Raw genomic sequence first — 16,667 nt, 5'->3', positions numbered from 1 at the left:
AGACACGGCGGGTCTGGGGTCCAGATCGCGAGCTGATGTTCACCGTGTTCTCTGAGATGAGCTGGTCTGTCCCCTCCCCAGCCCCCCCTTTCCCGTGGGCCTTGAGGTGTGTGGTCTCTGACAGCCGCATCTGCATGCATCACCGCGGAATCGGATAGAGATGGAGCCTGTCCGACCCCACCCCGCCCTCCTGAGTCAGGGACGGTGGGGGTGAGGCAGGCGGCAGTTGGGGCTTTCAGAAGCCCTCCGGGACATCCGGACACCTGCTCAAGTCTGTGCATCACTGCTGTTCACCAGGGGCCCGGCTTCCTCGGCTGTAAAATAAGGCGGCCAGCCTGGGTTAGATCTGACGTCCACTCCGGGCCTGGAACCGGCCGAACGGTCCCCCGTCTTAGACCTTGAACCTGCCCTTGGTGGATGTGTCGCTGAAATAATCCAGCTAAAACGCGGGCATGGGGGTAACAGAACAGAAACGGATCTCTGGAACTCGGCACCCCAACCCCACATAGGGGGCTCCCTGTAAAAAAATAAAAATAAAAAAATAAATGGCACTGTCTTCAGTGGTTGGTGTCATTTCCCCAGAGCGGAAGACCCTGATGCCTCGGGAAGAGAGACAGCCATCCCCCCCCCTTTCTCTAGGGGCCCAGGGCTCTCTGTCTGATGTGATGCACTGAGTTGCGTTTCCCGCAGGAACCGGCAAATGGCATTTCGGGAGGATGTGCAAAGAGAGGCACACAGGCTCTGCTGTAAAGCCAGGGAACATTTCAAGCCATTTATCAAAACGCACGCAGCTCCTGTTGCAAGACAGGTGGAAAAATATCACAGAACAAGGAAAGACGATAAATCTGCATCCAGGACGTCTCATAAATAAGAACGGAGGCGGGGGCTGGGGGGTTGTTGGCCTCGCTGGGTTCTCAGGGTGTTTTTGCCACAGTACAGAATGCTTCCCAAGCTCCCAGAGTGTGGCTCTCACAGTTTTCCTGGTCTCAGAATCCAGGGTTGTAAAATTATTTCATGGGCGTTTGAAACCAAGAGAGAAAAAGGAAAGACTGTTTTCAAGGAGAGAGGAGCTGAGAAAATGGTGTCCAGCGTTAAGAGAGAGAGAGGGAGGGCGGGAGGGAAGGAGGGAAGAGAGAGAAGAGAAGAGAAGAGAAGAGAAGAGAAGAGAAGAGAACAGAGTGCACCCACCCCTACAAAGTCATTATTTTTTCATCTACAAAGCACTGGTGTCCATACTTTAGGGCCAGTCCCAGGAAGACCAAAGGCAGCTTTCTAATTGGCCTTTGTGCAGTAGTAGCCTGTTTGTCAGAGACGACAGGAGTGGTTTGTTGAACACGAGCGAGACTGAGGCCGGTTCTGTCTGGGAGGGGTGGGGAGATGACGGCTTCTGTTAGAAAGGGGGGCTCATGGGCAGGCCCTCTTTGCTGGGCAGGACCGCTGTGCTGCACGTCCTTGTGAACTTCAACAGCTCGATGATACACGTTCCTGGTTAAGAGTCGGGACTCTGGAGTTTAAATTCTGGCACTAAACTTTGGGCAAGCTCCACCAGATTCCCTGTGCCTCAGTTTCTTTATTTGTCAAAGGAAAATAATAAAAGAACTGACTTCGTTGGAGTTTCATGAGAATTAAGAGTTAGCATGGGCCCCGGGCCGGTAGCTCAGCGGTAGAGTGTCAGCCCGGCGTGTGGAAGTCCTGGGTTTGATTCCTGGCCAGGGCACACAGGAGAAGTGACTATCTGCTTCTCCACCCTTCCCCCTCTTCTTCCTCTCTGTCTCTCTCTTCCCCTCCCACAGCCAAGGCTCCATTGGAGCAAAGTTGACCCCGGCCACTGAAGATGGCTCCATGGCCTCCACCTCAGGTGCTAGAATGGCTCCTGCAATAGTGGAGCAACGCCCCAGATGGGCAGAGCATCATCCCCTGGTGGGCACGCCGGGTGGATCCCAGTCGGGCGAATGCAGGAGTCTGTCTCTCTGCCTCCCCACTTCTAACTTCAGAAAAATACACACACACAAAGAGTTAGCACACACAAGATGCTTTGCAGAATGCCTGGCACGACCCAGGCATTATTTTATTGGGACTACTTGAGAAATAGCTCCATGTTTCTTTAAAAGAACCCTAAAAACAAATTATATTGTTGCTTACCTGGAAGACCTCTCGAGAGCAGCGGTGCCCTCTCTGGTGGCCCCAGTGAGTGCCTAAGGGGGCATGTGATGGACAGAAGGGGACTTCAGGGGGAACCCGGGAGCTCCTTCTAACAAGACTGACGACTCTCCAGTCACGGGGACCTTCCTCCAGGACTACCTCACTAGCACGTAGCTTTCGGGGACTGTTCGCGTCAGATTCAGAGACACTAATTTTTGGCATTTGATTTCCTTTTTTCCATATTTATTTTTGGAATAGGCTCATAGACCAACTCTGGGAACAGGTCTGAGATAAATGTCGTGCTTCTCTCTCTCCCATTGGCACACGCTTCTTTGCTGGCTGGCTGGTGCAGGGTGGCAGCTAATACTGATTAGCTTATATTTTTCTCAAATAAACTTTTTTCCCAGGCTCTTTAGATTCTAAATGCTGACAGTGTGCTAAAAACAAAGACATCCAACCATCGACCTGACCTGTGGTGGCGCAGTGGATAAAGTGTCACCCTGGAACGGTGAGGTCACTGGTTCGAAACCCCAGGCTCGCTCGGGCAAGGCACATATGGGAGATGAAACTTTCTATGTCTCTCCTTTCTCTCTCCCCGCCTCCAAAATGGATAAATAAAATCAAGACATCTGACTATCCAACTGGTGGCAATCTTATCGGCACTGTGGTTTCCTCATCAGTAAATAGTGACTATTTCCTGGGTAACAACAGGAAAGACATGAAAGTGCTCAGTAAATATTAGCTGTGTGTGTGTGTGTGTGTGTGTGAGAGAGAGAGAGAGAGAGAGAGAGAGAGACAAGGAGAGAGACAGAGAGAGGGACAGGAAGGGAGAGAGATGACAAGCATCAGTTCTTTATTGCAGCAACTCAGTTGTTCATTGATTGCTTTCTCATATGTTCCTTGACTGAGGGGCTCCATCCAGCAGAGCAAGTGACCCCTTGCTCAAGCCAACGACCTTGGACTTCAAGCCAGCGACCAAGGTGTCATCTCTATGATCCCACACTCAAGCTGGTGAGCCCGCGCTCAAGCCAGTGACCTCAGATTTTCGAAACTGGTCCTCTGCGTCCCAGTCTGATGTTCTATCCACTGCGCCACCACCTGGTCAGGCAGTATATGAACTTTTTAAAATGTTACTTGTGTTCATGAAAATCTAATGTGGTAAAAGTCAAAATGATAAATTTACGTGTATTGGGAGAAGTTCCACTGTTGTCATCTGAAGCAGTGGTCCCCAATCCCTGGGCCGCGGACCGGTACCGGTCCGTGGGCCATTTGGTACCGATCTGCAGAGAAAGAATAAATAACTTACATCATTTCCGTTTTATTTATATTTAAGTCTGAACGATGTTTTATTTTTAAAAAATGACCAGATTCCCTCTGTTACATCCGTCTAAGACTCACTCTTGACACTTGTCTCAGTCACATGATACATTTATCCATCCCACCCTAAAGGCCGGTCTGTGAAAATATTTTCTGACATTAAACTGCTCCGTGGCCCCCAAAAAGGTTGGGGACCACTGATCTAAAGAAAGAAAAATGTTATAAAGTCTCTCACCTCAGTTACCTTTTTGACAGAATCTCTTTTCTCTTATTTCCAGCATTTTGACCCCTCTCCCCCCCCCCCACCGACTACTGAATACAAACCTGACCCTCTTACTTCGATAGATTTCAGATTAAAGCCGAAGTTCCCCCCCTGTGTTTGATATGTCTGGTGAAATGCATTTTCGTCACAACTGTATATATTTTATGCGCTCTACCCCTCTGTAAGTGGTGCTCCTTTGGTGTTGGAAGAACTTTCCAACATCCTAGTAAATGAATCAGGCTGAAATGCTAGATGAAAACAGTGCAGTCACGACTCTGACCCACTTTGCTGTTAGGGCCGTGGGCAGGGGTGCCCTCAGCACTGTGCGCCGTGGCCAGAGGGCAGCAACGCTTGCTTGTAATTTTTACACATTAGCTCATAAAAACGTTGTTTTTTTTCCAAAAATTTCACCAACATGGAAAAGACAGCTTTTATGTATTCTTAAACAATGTACAAAGGTGTGGGCTGTGTGCCCCTTGAGCAAGTGAACAAGGAGGGAGGCCTTCCTGAACTGGAATTAGAAGAAAATTACAGTTAGCTAAAATTCCCCTGGCGAGTCAGAGATCCGAGCTGCCGATGAAGAAGTGTTTAGGAACAAAACAGAAATACGATGTTTCATACAAATTACCTACATTATGAGGTAAAGACGGTTTTTTTTTTAACCCTTTGAGTAATGAGTTTTTTTCATGCTCACTGACCCCCATGAGTGAATTTTTTTTTCCAAACAATGAAATTAGTTCCAGTTCCAGTTTTATTAAAAATCATGTTTGTTTGATAACCATTTTATGGAAACAAGAAGCACATACGTTTGCCTTTTTTAAATGTTGCCTTACACACATGTATGATCATACTCTGGATGGTCAGGAGGCATGAGGACGTACATGAACGTTCATACTACTCAGAGGGTTAACGCCGTTTGAACATTTCTTTTTCAGCTCTTTAACAATAACAACAACAAAATTAGTTCTCTGAAATCATTCATCACTTAGATATGAATCTTCAGGACAGATAGCAGTGGTCACTTTTGACGATGAATAGTGGAGAACGGTTTGTGACTCTGGACAAGAGCCTTGTGTTTACCGGGTGACCTTGACCGTGCAGAGAATTGGTTGGACGTGTTCGTAACCATCACTTTCTCTTGCTGGTTCCCGCGCTGGGCATGGTGACCACAGGCCAGACCCGTCCCCGAGAATCAGCCAATGTCAGGACCCTGTGGACGTCTGTTTTTTATCAAGTGTCTGAGCCCAGAGGCGTGCAGTTGAGGTAACTCTGGACGGCTCGTGAAATCGATGGACAGGGTGGTCCTACAGAACCCTCCCTCCTGAGGGTGAGCGGGTGAAGGTGCAGAAAGGCCACTGGCGGAGATGGGGCTCCCTCCCAGGCCTCCCTCCCCCAATGCTGTGGGTTTCACAGCAGAAATATTGACATGACATTCTTCTTCCTGCCGCGTTTGCGTTCCTTACATCTCAGAACAACCCTATCCTTTGATCTTCCGCTGAGTTTCCTAACCCCCAGGTATGAAAGCTGGCGTTGCTGAGCCTTCAAAAGAAGGCCCCACCGCCGCCCCCACAGGTTTCTATGGAGACGGAAAACGTCTTCCTCCTTGATTACTTGGAGTCTGCCTGGTGGTACTTTGGCCTCGAGGAGGGGAAGCCAGACCTCTGGGGGCGGGGGACGTCTGCCGAGGCGGTAACCTGACCGGCCCTTCTGTTTCAACCGCAGAATCACGTCAACCCCGCCATGGACTTCACGCAGACCCCTCCCGGGATGCTGGCGCTGGACAACATGCTCTACTTTGCCAAGCAGCACCAGGACGCCTACATCCGGGTAAGCTCGCCGCCCCTGCCGCCTGGGCCAGGTTCCCCCACAGAATTTGAATTTCAAACTCACGGGTGTGGAGGTGCGACCTTTAGATGCGTTGGCCTCAGGTTTCTGGCTTCCAGCACTGAGCAAAGTTAAAATGAAACTCAAAGGAAATCAATCAGGGGGCCGAGAAGTGAAGACTTGGAACCTCGAAGTATTTTTCAGATGATGACAATTTAAAAGCGCTGGGAAACTTTTTATTTTTTTATTTTTGGTGATGCAATATGTTTTGTAAAATTTCAATATTTCACTGTGGCCAAAGCTCTCGCACTTAAATAACAAGGAAGAGAAATGAACGGTCTACCGTACACCGGCAGGATTTCAGCGTCAGCGGAGAACCTTGGACCTCTCCAGCTTCTTGAGAAGGGCCCGGGCGGCTGCCCTGTGCAGTGTGGTGCTGGAGATAAAAGAGAAAGGCGGAAGGGGAGAGGAGGGAGGGGAAGAGACACTCAGTCACCCAGGTGGAGTCCTTGGCGGGCTAGGCAGAGGAACAGAGGATGAAATGCCTGCTGACTGGGAGGTGCAGCCCTGGGAAGGACCAAGTGAGGGTGGAGAGGGGAGAGCGCGGGGCCAGTGACAGAGAGGGTCTGCCCTCCAGGGCTGCTCCCCTGGCGTCTGGGTCTGTGCTGCCACCTGCCGCCCGCCCGTCCTCAGGGTGAGGTGGACCCATCCAGGATTGAGGGGGCAGGGAGGGTGTGAATCAAGGGTCCCAGGGGACTGGGGACTGGGCGCAGTGAAGAAGATCACTAGATCTCAGCGCAGAAAGGATGAGTGGTTGTCTACCAGGGAAGAGGAGGGCTGACATGAGAATCAGGGAAGAGCCTGTCAGGCTCCTGGTTTCTCTGGAGCCCTCCTGGTGGCACTGGCTTCCTGGAGGCTGGGATTGGTGACCTCGCCCCCCGGTGGTTCTCTAGTGACGTAAATGTGGGCAGTTCCCGTTCACTCTAGGCTAGAACTTCTTGTCTGAGCAAGGGAGCGGTATTGCCCTGGGGGCCTTTGGAAAGGTGAGGGTGTGCTCCTCTGGTTGTCTCTCTGCTCCGTGGGGTGCTTTGGCCCCAGCGTGTCATACAGGGCGGGACCATCTTCACGGTGAGAAACGTCCTACCTCAGAGAGACCCCCCCTTGAGAAAGCCATGCCAGGCCCCTGAGTACTCTGCGGGCACCTTTCTTTTAACTCGATGTGTTCTTCCCTCTCTGCAATTCGATAAGCTTTGATCTCTACCGAAATATTATCTGTAATTTGATTATATGAAGGATTTTAGGTTACTCTAAAAAGTGTGAAATTAAGTGCTTGGCCCAAAATGCAATCTTCTGTAAGAAAATTGTTTTCTTCCTTTTCTTATTGAGAAGTGACCGACACGCATCCCTGTGTAAATTCACCGTGTGCAGCGTGACGGTTTGATGTAGGCGTCTGGTGAAGAAAATTGTTTTTTTTTTCTTTTTCATAAAAGTTTCGTTTGGCTTGTAATGTGTGCGTATTTATGGCACAGATTTTTTTTTTCCCCCTAAGACTGTGGTCTGCTCTCAAGGAAGTAAATTAATATTTTTAATATGGCATGTCGGACGGCCTTGGAGGGCCGCGTGGGCAAGGGAAGTCATGTAGACATCAAATTTAGAATTAATGATTAATGTCTGTGGGTGCCTGTTTCCAAAATTAGAGGTTATTGATGCTGAATACATTTTTAATTGCATATGCAGCATATGTCTCATGAGAAAGTAACTGAATGTTGGATGCCCGTTTTCCTCCCTGTGTTCTCCAAACCGTTACAAGTGAAAAGAACGGGATGGAAGTCTGACAGAACTTCCCAGCTAACAGGGACTTAAAAGAAGAACCTATTTGTAAAGAGAAGTGTGGCCCTTTGGGCCCACGTGCACTTTTTCTTATTGGCTGGACATCCTTGTAACAGAGACGCCCCCTATGTTCTCGAAACCGTCCCTTTTCCGATGCGTTCTGTCATCCGCCTGAGTTTGGGTCTGACTGGGCGGGCGGAGAGCTCAAGCTATTTACACAAATGCGTGAGGGCGTGGGGCATGTACATGTGTCCGTAAAGTCATGGTGCACTTTTGACCGGTCACAGGAAAGCAACAAAAGACGATAGAAATGTGAAATCTGCACCAAATAAAAGGAAAACCCTCCCAGTTTCTGTAAGATGATGTGGCAGCATGTGCGCATGTGTAGATGATGACGTAACAACGTGTATACAGCGGAGCAGCCCACGGCCATGCCAGTCAAGATGTGGACGGTACAGAGGAAAGTTCAGTGTGTTCTGTGGCTCCCTAATTTCGAATCTGTGACCAAAGTGCAACGTGAATATCGGCGCGTTTACAATGAAGCGCCACCACATAGGAATAACATGACTCAGTGAGATAAACAGTTGAGGGAAACCGGCAGTTTGGTGGAGAAACCCCGTTCTGGTAGGCCATCAGTCAGTGACGAGTCTGTAGAGGCTATACGGGATAGCTACCTAAGGAGCCCTAAAAAATCTGTGTGTGAGTCCACATTGAACTGCACTGAATAGGTGTGAAACTGGGAGAGTTCTCCTTTTATTTGGTGCAGATTTCACATTTCTATCGTCTTTTGTTGCTTTCCTGTGACTGGTCAAAAGTGCACTATGACTTTACGGACACACTGTATGTGAGGGCTGAGCCGCTCTGCAAGAAAGGTTTGTGGTGACTATGACAGCAAATACCACGGGGATTGGGAACTTGTGATCTAAATACTGAAAGTCCTATTTGGTTCTTTTTTTTTTTTTTTTTTTGACCAGGTACATCTCCTGTTTGAATGCCATTGCTTATCTATCATTTCTATATGTCCTTCAGTAAACACTTGTTCTGCACCTGAATAGAGCCTCACCATGCACTCTGCCAGTCAGATCAATGGGTGGGATTTTTGAAAGAAAGTGTAGTGTGTGCGCGCACACTACACACACGCACACAGACTTACACATACGTGCGCGCAAATACTCCCTCTTGGCGCTGGACGCCCCCTCCGTCCTCACATTGGCTCAAACACTGTGCTCTGGTATTTTTCCAGCCTGTCCAGTGGCCTCCTGTGCCAGCTTACCGGCTGCCCTCTCTGCCACACCCTATTTTGACTGGGGAGGGAGGAACATTGGGAGCGCGGGCGAGCGTCATCAACGCAGATGTGGAGGTCGGAGGTCGGGTCAGGAAAGGTGCTCGGAGGAACTGGTAGCCGCACTCAGGACCGGCGGGATGGCGCTGGTTCGTCAGGTGAAGGAGTGGGGTTCGAATGGGGGAGGGCTCCAGGCAGAAGGCACGCGCTTCGTTCCAGGAACCTGAAACGGTATAATGACATGTCTGAAACGGGGCTCAAGGTGACCATGGCTTGGCAGGCGATGGTAGGCTGGTTCATTAGGGATCTTTCAGCAATCTGATGACGTTTGGACTTGACCCCGGAGGCAGTGAAGAACTTCTAACCGGTTTTACGTGAAGAGGATGAGAGTTTATTTTAGAAAAGTGAAAAAAAAAACAAAAAACAAAATCACTCTCCGGCCAGAAAGCAAATATGAGCCACTGCGACTCGCAGGGAAAATAAAATTTGGGAAGTGAGAGAGCAAGGATGGGACCCTGAACTAGGGGAGGGGCGGGGACGTGGGGAGAAGCGGTCCGAACGAGGCACTCTGGAGCAAAGTGAACGGGACAGTCTCCGAGGAAGAAAGAGGGAGACTGCTGGCTCGAACGGGTGGATGGGGGTGCGGTCCATGAAGTGGTGTGGACCTGTCAGGGCTGCTCACGTGGGGCCATCGGACCCTTCTGTGCAGGTGGGACTCCTGTGCAGCTGGGCCCATCTAACAGGCAGCAGGGAAGGGCAGCAGGGACCTCATCCAGGTGGGCACCGCATTCTGTGTACTCTGTGTCCTGGCACCCTCGAACCCACTTTCCCTGACAGCTGCAAGGATGACCTTCCTCACCCAGGGTCAGAAGGCCACGGGCATCAGCCCTGGCCCGCAGGCAATCCCCTGGTGGTTGCTGCCACCGTGTGAATTTTCAGTCGTTTCTTGTCAATGACAGGAGGAGAAAGTGTCCTGAGCTTTCATTGAAATGGCCTCTTGCCAGCGATCAGTTCATGTTTCATCGTCTGAAAATCCCGAGGTCTGTGTTTGAAGGGGAGCTTGCGGACGGGCTGCCCGGTGTCTCCCGTGTTCTCTGCAGCTGTGCGCTCACGAGAGCAGGGGAAGTGATTGAATTACCCCACACTCGGGCGGGCACAGCCCGCGAGGAGGAATGCCAGTCTCAGCTCCCCGCCGCGCCTGGAGTCTCATCTGGTGTCCCCGCGCGGCTGCAGACTTCTGGGTCTTACTTACTCTGGGCGTAATTGCTTTCACTCCTTCTGAAGATGCCTCTGCCCAGCCATCCCCACCCAGTCCTGCTGTGACAGGTGGGGGGGGGGTGCCTGGCTCCTCCCATGGCCTGCTGCCCCCGTTTCAGAGCCAGGGCAGTGACACAGAGCGCAGCGGGTTGTGGCTTTCTGTTTGTGTGCCTCTTTTTTCTTCTTCTTTTTTTTTTTTTTTTTTTTGGTGGTGATGGTGCTCTTTCTGGAATGACAAGCTTAGTAGCTCCGTTGGACATGAAACCTTTGGCTTTAGAATAGATGTCTTTTGTGTATTGAATTATTCACTGGGGCCTGTAGAGAAACCCAAATGATTTGGTTTTCGTTGAGTTCAAGACTCATGCTGGCGACTGCCGGAGCTGAGTTTCAGCCACGCGGTAGGAGGAGGTCACGAGGAGGAAACCGAAGACTCCCAGACACACAGTGGCCAGCTCCGAGGTGGACGGAGGGGCATCCAAACATACTTAAGAAAAACGCAACAATGAATAAGGTGGTTTCAGGGTGAAGTTACTTCTTCACGATAATCATCTTCATCTCTTATGTGACCAGAGAAGATGAGTCCTTAGTGTGGGTTGAGTAACATCTAAAAAATGTTCCATCGCCCTGGCCAGTTGGCTCAGTGGTAGAGCGTCAGCCTGGCGTGCAGGAGTCCCGGGTTCGATTCCCGGCCAGGGCACACAGGAGAAGCGCCCATCTGCTTCTCCACCCCTCCCCCTCTCCTTCCTCTCTGTCTCTCTCTTCTCTTCCCACAGCCAAGGCTCTGTTGGAGCAAAATTGGCCTGGGCGCTGAGGATGGCTCTGTGGCCTCTGCCTCAGGCACTAGAATGGCTCTGGATGCAACAGAGCAACGCCCCTGGTGGGCATGCCGGGTGGATCCCGGTCGGGCGCATGCGGGAGTCTGACTACCTCCCCGTTTCCAACTTCGGAGGAAAAAAAAAAAAGTTCCATCAATTAGCTCCGTTTTCAAGAAAAGCCCGTGATATAAGCATTGTTCTCACCGTTTTATAGATTCAGGAACTGAGACTTAGGGAGGAGCAGAGGGGTCCACTAGGTCAGACAGCTGGTCAACGGGTGGAATTCGGAACAATGTCTCTGGCCTTCAAATCTCAGGCTCTTTCCAATCTGTAGCCTTCTGTCTCTGGGCTTGCGTGTGGTGGACACAGCAGGACTGTCCTTGCCGCGGAGGGAAAGGGGGCAGAATCCATGAAGAGGGATTAGGAAACGTGGAAAGTTGGTGAGACCATCAAGCAAGCATTTGGCATTCAGTTACAGTCTCCCTAAATCTGGCATGAGCAGAAACCATTCTCAAAAGTCAGAGAGAGCCTGACCAGGCGGTGGTGCAGTGGATAGAGTGTCGGACTGGGATGCGGAGGACCCAGGTTCGAGACCCCGAGGTCGCCAGCTTGAGCGCGGGCTCATCTGGTTTGAGCAAAGCTCACTAGCTTGGACCCAACGTTGCTGGTTTGAGCAAGGGGTCACTCGGTCTGCTGAAGGCCCGCGGTCAAGGCACATATGAGAAAGCAATCGACGAACAACTAAGGTGTTGCAACAAAAAACTGATGATTGATGCTTCTCATCTCTCTCCGTTCCTGTCTGTATGTCCCTATCTACCCCTCTCTCTGACTGTCTCTGTCTCTGTAAAAAAAAAAAAAAAGTCAGAGAGGTAGCACGTCCCCATTCTGTCTTATGACGAGCTTCGTACGCAACATCACAGTCTTTATTAGACCGTCCGTCCTTTGAAAACCAAGGCTGTGCTTTTCCTGCATATCACCATATTAGCCAATGTTTCATTGACACTAAAATGATTTAAAAGCACTTAAAGAAATAGATGAGCCTGTTGTCAGAGGTCTATCTGTCCGATAGGTGTTCCAGATTTCAGACATGGTCGTAGCTTCAGAGGAGGGACAGGGGGAGTCACACACAGAAGTATTTCAGAAGGTCGAGGGACGTTCAAAACCTGTTGTCAGTTGTCCAGTCCCATCTGGGCACTACAGCCAGACAGACAGACGCATGCTGTGCGTAATCCCAGACCTTAGAAACGTCAGATAAGCTGTTTCAGTATGCAACAGTATAAGCCAGATACATGCAAGCGAGATGCTTCTGTTACTGTTTTTATCTTTTCTTCAGAGGAAAATCCAATTCACGCAGAAAACAAAAAAGGTTCATCTTCTTAGATGCTCAAAAGCCTCTCCCTAAAGGAAGAGAAACCCCTCTCAGCATTCATGTTTACTCACTTCCTGGCGCATTCGGGAAATGCTAACCTACACCTCCCATCCGCCAGGCGGGTGCCGGGCCCGGTGGACAAGGTGGCCACCGAGAAAGGCAGGCGCTGGTTCTCAGACACCAGAAATTGGAACCGCGCGCACAGGAAGGGAGAAGGGAGGTTTTTTGTTTTGTTTTGTTTTATCTTATCTTCTTCTTTTTTTTTTCTTCTTTGGATTTTTTGTTTTGTTTTTGTTAACTTCTGAGGTTTTAGATGTGACCCATGCTGGGCACGTTGCTCAAGCCGTCGAGACCTGACTCCTTTGCAGTTTTCCACTGTATCTCGAGCAGGTGGGTTCCCGTTTCATGTTGTCTAAGTTATTCGTGTTTGTAGCAGAATCACATAGGACTCGCTTCCGTTCCCAGTGACCCAGTTTTAAACAGGGTCGCTGCTTCCCGGAGAATCGCCCTGGTGTTGGATCAAGTGCAGAACAGAACAGACCAGACCTGGCGCCTTCTCCGATGGGTCTCCTCTTTCTTCGGGTTGATGCTGCGTCACGAACAACGTGTGTTTCTCACGAGGCCGTTACCCCACTAACTTCACAATTGATACAGCACCGAGGCCGCCTGGGACAAAGCAGAAGGAAAATTCTGGGAACTGAGTGGTTGTTTCTGCCCCCTGCAGCTCTCGCCTCAACCGACCTCGTAATTTGCGATGAACATTTCACCCAGGTGGAATACCCTTGCACGCCGGGTCGCTGTGATAGAAGATCATGAGTTTCCCGAAAGGGGAAGGGACGGAAATCCCTTTAAAAATCAGATGCATCACAATTTAGTTTTTGTACACTTGTGAGCCGGGGCACATGTGTGTTTCTAACGCAATTCCAAATCAGAGCAAGAATTTGTAACACGTCAGTAACGTAGGTCACGGGACAGGACGGCCAGGTGTACCTAAGAGTCGTTTCCTCGAGTTCTCCTGTTACAGCCATTTTATCTATCACAGGACGCAGGATGTGAAAAGCATGAGCACACTGTTTCACAACCCTTAAGTGGGTCCTTCCGCCTTGTCACGCACACGCAGTCAACAATACTTTCTTCCAAAATAGTTGGGAGAAATATCAGTTGAGACCCTAACTCACCAGTGAACATGGGAGGTCTGGTTCTTGAGGCGGCTCTGAGGACTGAGTGCTGGGGGGTGGGGGTGGGGTGACCCAGGGCGTGAGGAGCCCCCTGCCCGGGGCTGTACGTGTCCTGAGTGCTTAAACACTGTGATGTCCCCCTCAGCGCTCCCAGGGAAGGGACAGTAAGGCAGTCTCTGGACCCTTCTTCCAGTATGTAGCTCCCTCTGTCCACTGAGGTCAGAGAACCTCAAGTTCAAAGCCATTTAGGGGAAACTTTTTTAACTTTTCTGCTCTAAGCCTCATTAACAGCGAGCCTAGAGCTGGCTATAACAGCGGCGCTAAACGCTTTGAATCCTTGCTTTCAACGCCCCTGTGACGTCGGCACTGTCACCGGGTCCATTGTACAGATGAGAGGACAGACACACCGAGGGGTCAGGTGGTCTGCCCAGGGTCACACAGCTCAGGAAGTGCCAGAGCTGACATCAAAACCCAGGAGTCTGCTTCCAGTGTCCGGAGCCCAAGCCCCTCGGGGGTTCGTGGACTCTCGTAGAGGTTGCAGCCCCCGTTCGGAGGCGTCCTGTGGGCGGGTTTCGCTCCTCTGTCACGGTGTCACGGGGAGGCTATTGACTGGCCTGTAGGCAGGGCGGGCATCCTCTCCCCCAGATAACCAGGGGCCACGGCGCCCTGTTGCATTCTGTCCTGCTGCTCCAAGCCTCCTGCCTGGTGCTTGGGGGGCCGCTAGCGCTGGTGACCCCCGGGCACTGTTGTAATGTAACGACCTGCATGTGCTCCGTAGGCGCTGACATCCTTTCCTGCCCTTCCCCCTCCCCCGGTTGCTAAGGTCTCACCTGGTTGACTGTCCACCGCTGTGGGCTGCATTCCGGGGCCCACCTTGAAGTGCTCAGTGTCTGCTGTCCCCCAGGCCTGGGGCCCGGCCCTGGCGAGCCATGCTTCACCCTGTGGTCTGTGTTGATTCCCCGGCTGCGAAGGAAGGGCTTTCATTTCAACCTCCCAACCGTCGGGAACAGGGAGGGCGTGCTTCTCCAATTCTCCTGTTGTAGCTTTACCAGAAAAGCCAAGCCCTTCAGATTGTATTATAATACAGTGGCCCCGTGTCCTTGGGGCCCTCAGCACTGCAGGCCCTCTGCACGGTGTGCCAGACCCCGCCAGGGACCCCCGCGGCCCGCCACCCTCAGTTTAAGGGAACGGGAGCCCGAGGCCCTCCGTGCTCTGAAGGAAGGTGCTGACGGAGGCAGTGCTGCGTCTTCACAATAAATTAGGGAACTTTGAACGTTCCAGGGGAGGAGAACTGGCAGTCTCCCAAGCGACATAATTACAGGACAGTGTGTAACGTGTAATTAAACTTAACTGTGAAGCAAATGGTTGGAACAAAGCTCGGTGGCCCGGCACCTTTTTTTTTTTTTTTTGTTCCCAGAGTACAGAACAGATTGCCCCTCCCCTTGTCCCCGAAACGACTTCAGCAGCAATTGCTCCTAATTTTTTTTTTTTTAATGAAATTACATGTTGCCAGTTAAACCCAAGCTTCGTGCGGGGGGGGGGGGCTTTTCTGATATGAGTGACGTTTTTCTTCTGGGGAGCAGAGTCAGTCTAGAATAACACATACCCGACACACAGCCTGGCCGAGGCTTCAGAATGGCCCCTTTGTCTAGCCGTTCATGTAAATACTTTATTCCTGGCTTTTATTTTTATTCTTTCTTTGATCAAGGCCCACAATTTGGAGGCTTGTTTTTCTGTCCCGTTTTTTTTTTTTAAACCCGTTTTAAAAATAGGGGCATTAATTGCATTGATTGTGAATATCCAAGCTGTCGCCGCCAGATAATCAGGACCTCTTGAGAGTGTGAATGCGTGTGATGAGATCCACTCATTGTGCTGAGAGGCAGAATTTCTGACATGGAAGCCGACAGCTGGGGTGGAATGCTTCAGGCCTCAGGCTGAGATCGTTGTTCAGGACGGGCTGGGTGATCTGGGAAGGTTTTCCCCGTTTTTTTTGTTTCGGTTTTCTTTTTCGTTCGTTCGTTTGCTTCTTTGTTCTTAAACATCAAAACACAGAGAGACTTTGAAAAACATAGTCATTGATTGCTTGGAAGAAAATAAAACAAGCTGTATAATGCACTGGAGGCAGTCGACACAGCGGGAACCAGAGCCCCGCTGTGAGTCACCAGGTGGGGAACTACTGTCAGCCTCACCCAGGGACGACCCCCTCCTGAGAGTTCCAGCCCAGCCTGTAGCCCACAGTCACCGCCCTGAGGTCTGTCTCTCAGACCCAGTCAGACCTTCCCGTTCCTTCCCCGCGCTGGCGCTCTCAGCCCACCTGGCCCACTGTTGTAGCTCACTGTGTTCGTGATGGAAATAATTACTGGACACCCGCTCTGTGACTAGGGTCTCCTTCCGCTCTCGCTGACTGGGCTCCCGCCCTTGATTGGGCGTCTCTCACCTTCCCTGCGCAGTGTTCAGGAGCGGCCATGCGGGGGCGCCCCCGCCGCCGCCGCCGCTTTACCCCGTCCTGCTCTAACAGCGCTTGTCACTTTTTTTTTTTTTTCTGAAGCTGGAAACGGGGAGAGACAGTCAGACAGACTCCCCGCATGCGCCCGACCGGGATCCACCCGGCACGCCCACCAGGGGCCACGCTCTGCCCACCAGGGGGCGATGCTCTGCCCCTCCGGGGCGTTGCTCTGTCGCGACCAGAGCCACTCTAGCGCCTGGGGCAGAGGCCAAGGAACCATCCCCAGCGCCCGGACCATCTTTGCTCCAATGGAGCCTTGGCTGCGGGAGGGAAAGAGAGAGACAGAGAGGAAGGAGAGGGGGAGGGGTGGAGAAGCAAATGGGCGCTTCTCCTATGTGCCCTGGCCGGGAATCGAACCCAGGTCCCCCGCACGCCAGGCCGACACTCTACTGCTGAGCCAACCGGCCAGGGCGCTTGTCACTTTTTGTTAGGGGTTGGATGTGATCTACCGGGTAACAGAACGGAGATGCACCGTGCTGTCATGGGAGGCTTTCTGTGTACCCAGCTAGGAATTAGCCTGTGTTTACTACGGCTTGTTCTAGCTGGAGGTTTCAGAGGCTGAAATCTCTGAGTCCTTGTTCTGGTTTCTCCTGTTGTCTTTGTGTTTCCCCGGGAGACTCCTTCCTCAGCGGGGGTCTGAGGCTTGTGATTCTTGTAGATGTGGTCTCTCTCGTGTTGCTGTCTGGGGGTCTGAGATCAAGGTGCCCGTAGCAGGCCGGTTTCACCTGCGGCCTCTCTCCTTGGCCTGCAGACAGCTGCCTTCCTGGAGAGTTCTCACGTGGTCGTCCTGGTAGGCACGCACATCCCTGGTATCCCTTCTTCTTGTGAGGGCGCAGGTCACACTGGATTAGGGACCTCACCCTGATGGCCTCATTTTAACTCAAT

The 16,667-nt window shown here is 51.3% G+C and overlaps 1 protein-coding gene across 11 annotated transcripts in view; it reads left to right on the top strand.

Moving 5' to 3' along the window:
- Positions 1–16,667, top strand: part of ELMO1 (engulfment and cell motility 1) — a 485,801-nt gene that overhangs the window by 233,126 nt on the left and 236,008 nt on the right. For all 11 annotated transcript variants that reach the window (XM_066239171.1, XM_066239176.1, XM_066239180.1 and 8 more), the window contains one exon: positions 5,444–5,548. In XM_066239171.1, the coding sequence (XP_066095268.1) occupies positions 5,444–5,548 (105 nt within the window). The remainder of the gene's footprint in view (positions 1–5,443; positions 5,549–16,667) is intronic.

Source organism: Saccopteryx bilineata, chromosome 7 (assembly GCF_036850765.1).
Source record: "Saccopteryx bilineata isolate mSacBil1 chromosome 7, mSacBil1_pri_phased_curated, whole genome shotgun sequence".
NCBI lineage: Eukaryota > Metazoa > Chordata > Mammalia > Chiroptera > Emballonuridae > Saccopteryx > Saccopteryx bilineata.
Note: the sequence above shows the minus strand (reverse complement) of the source record. Positions and strands in the feature narration are given on the sequence as shown.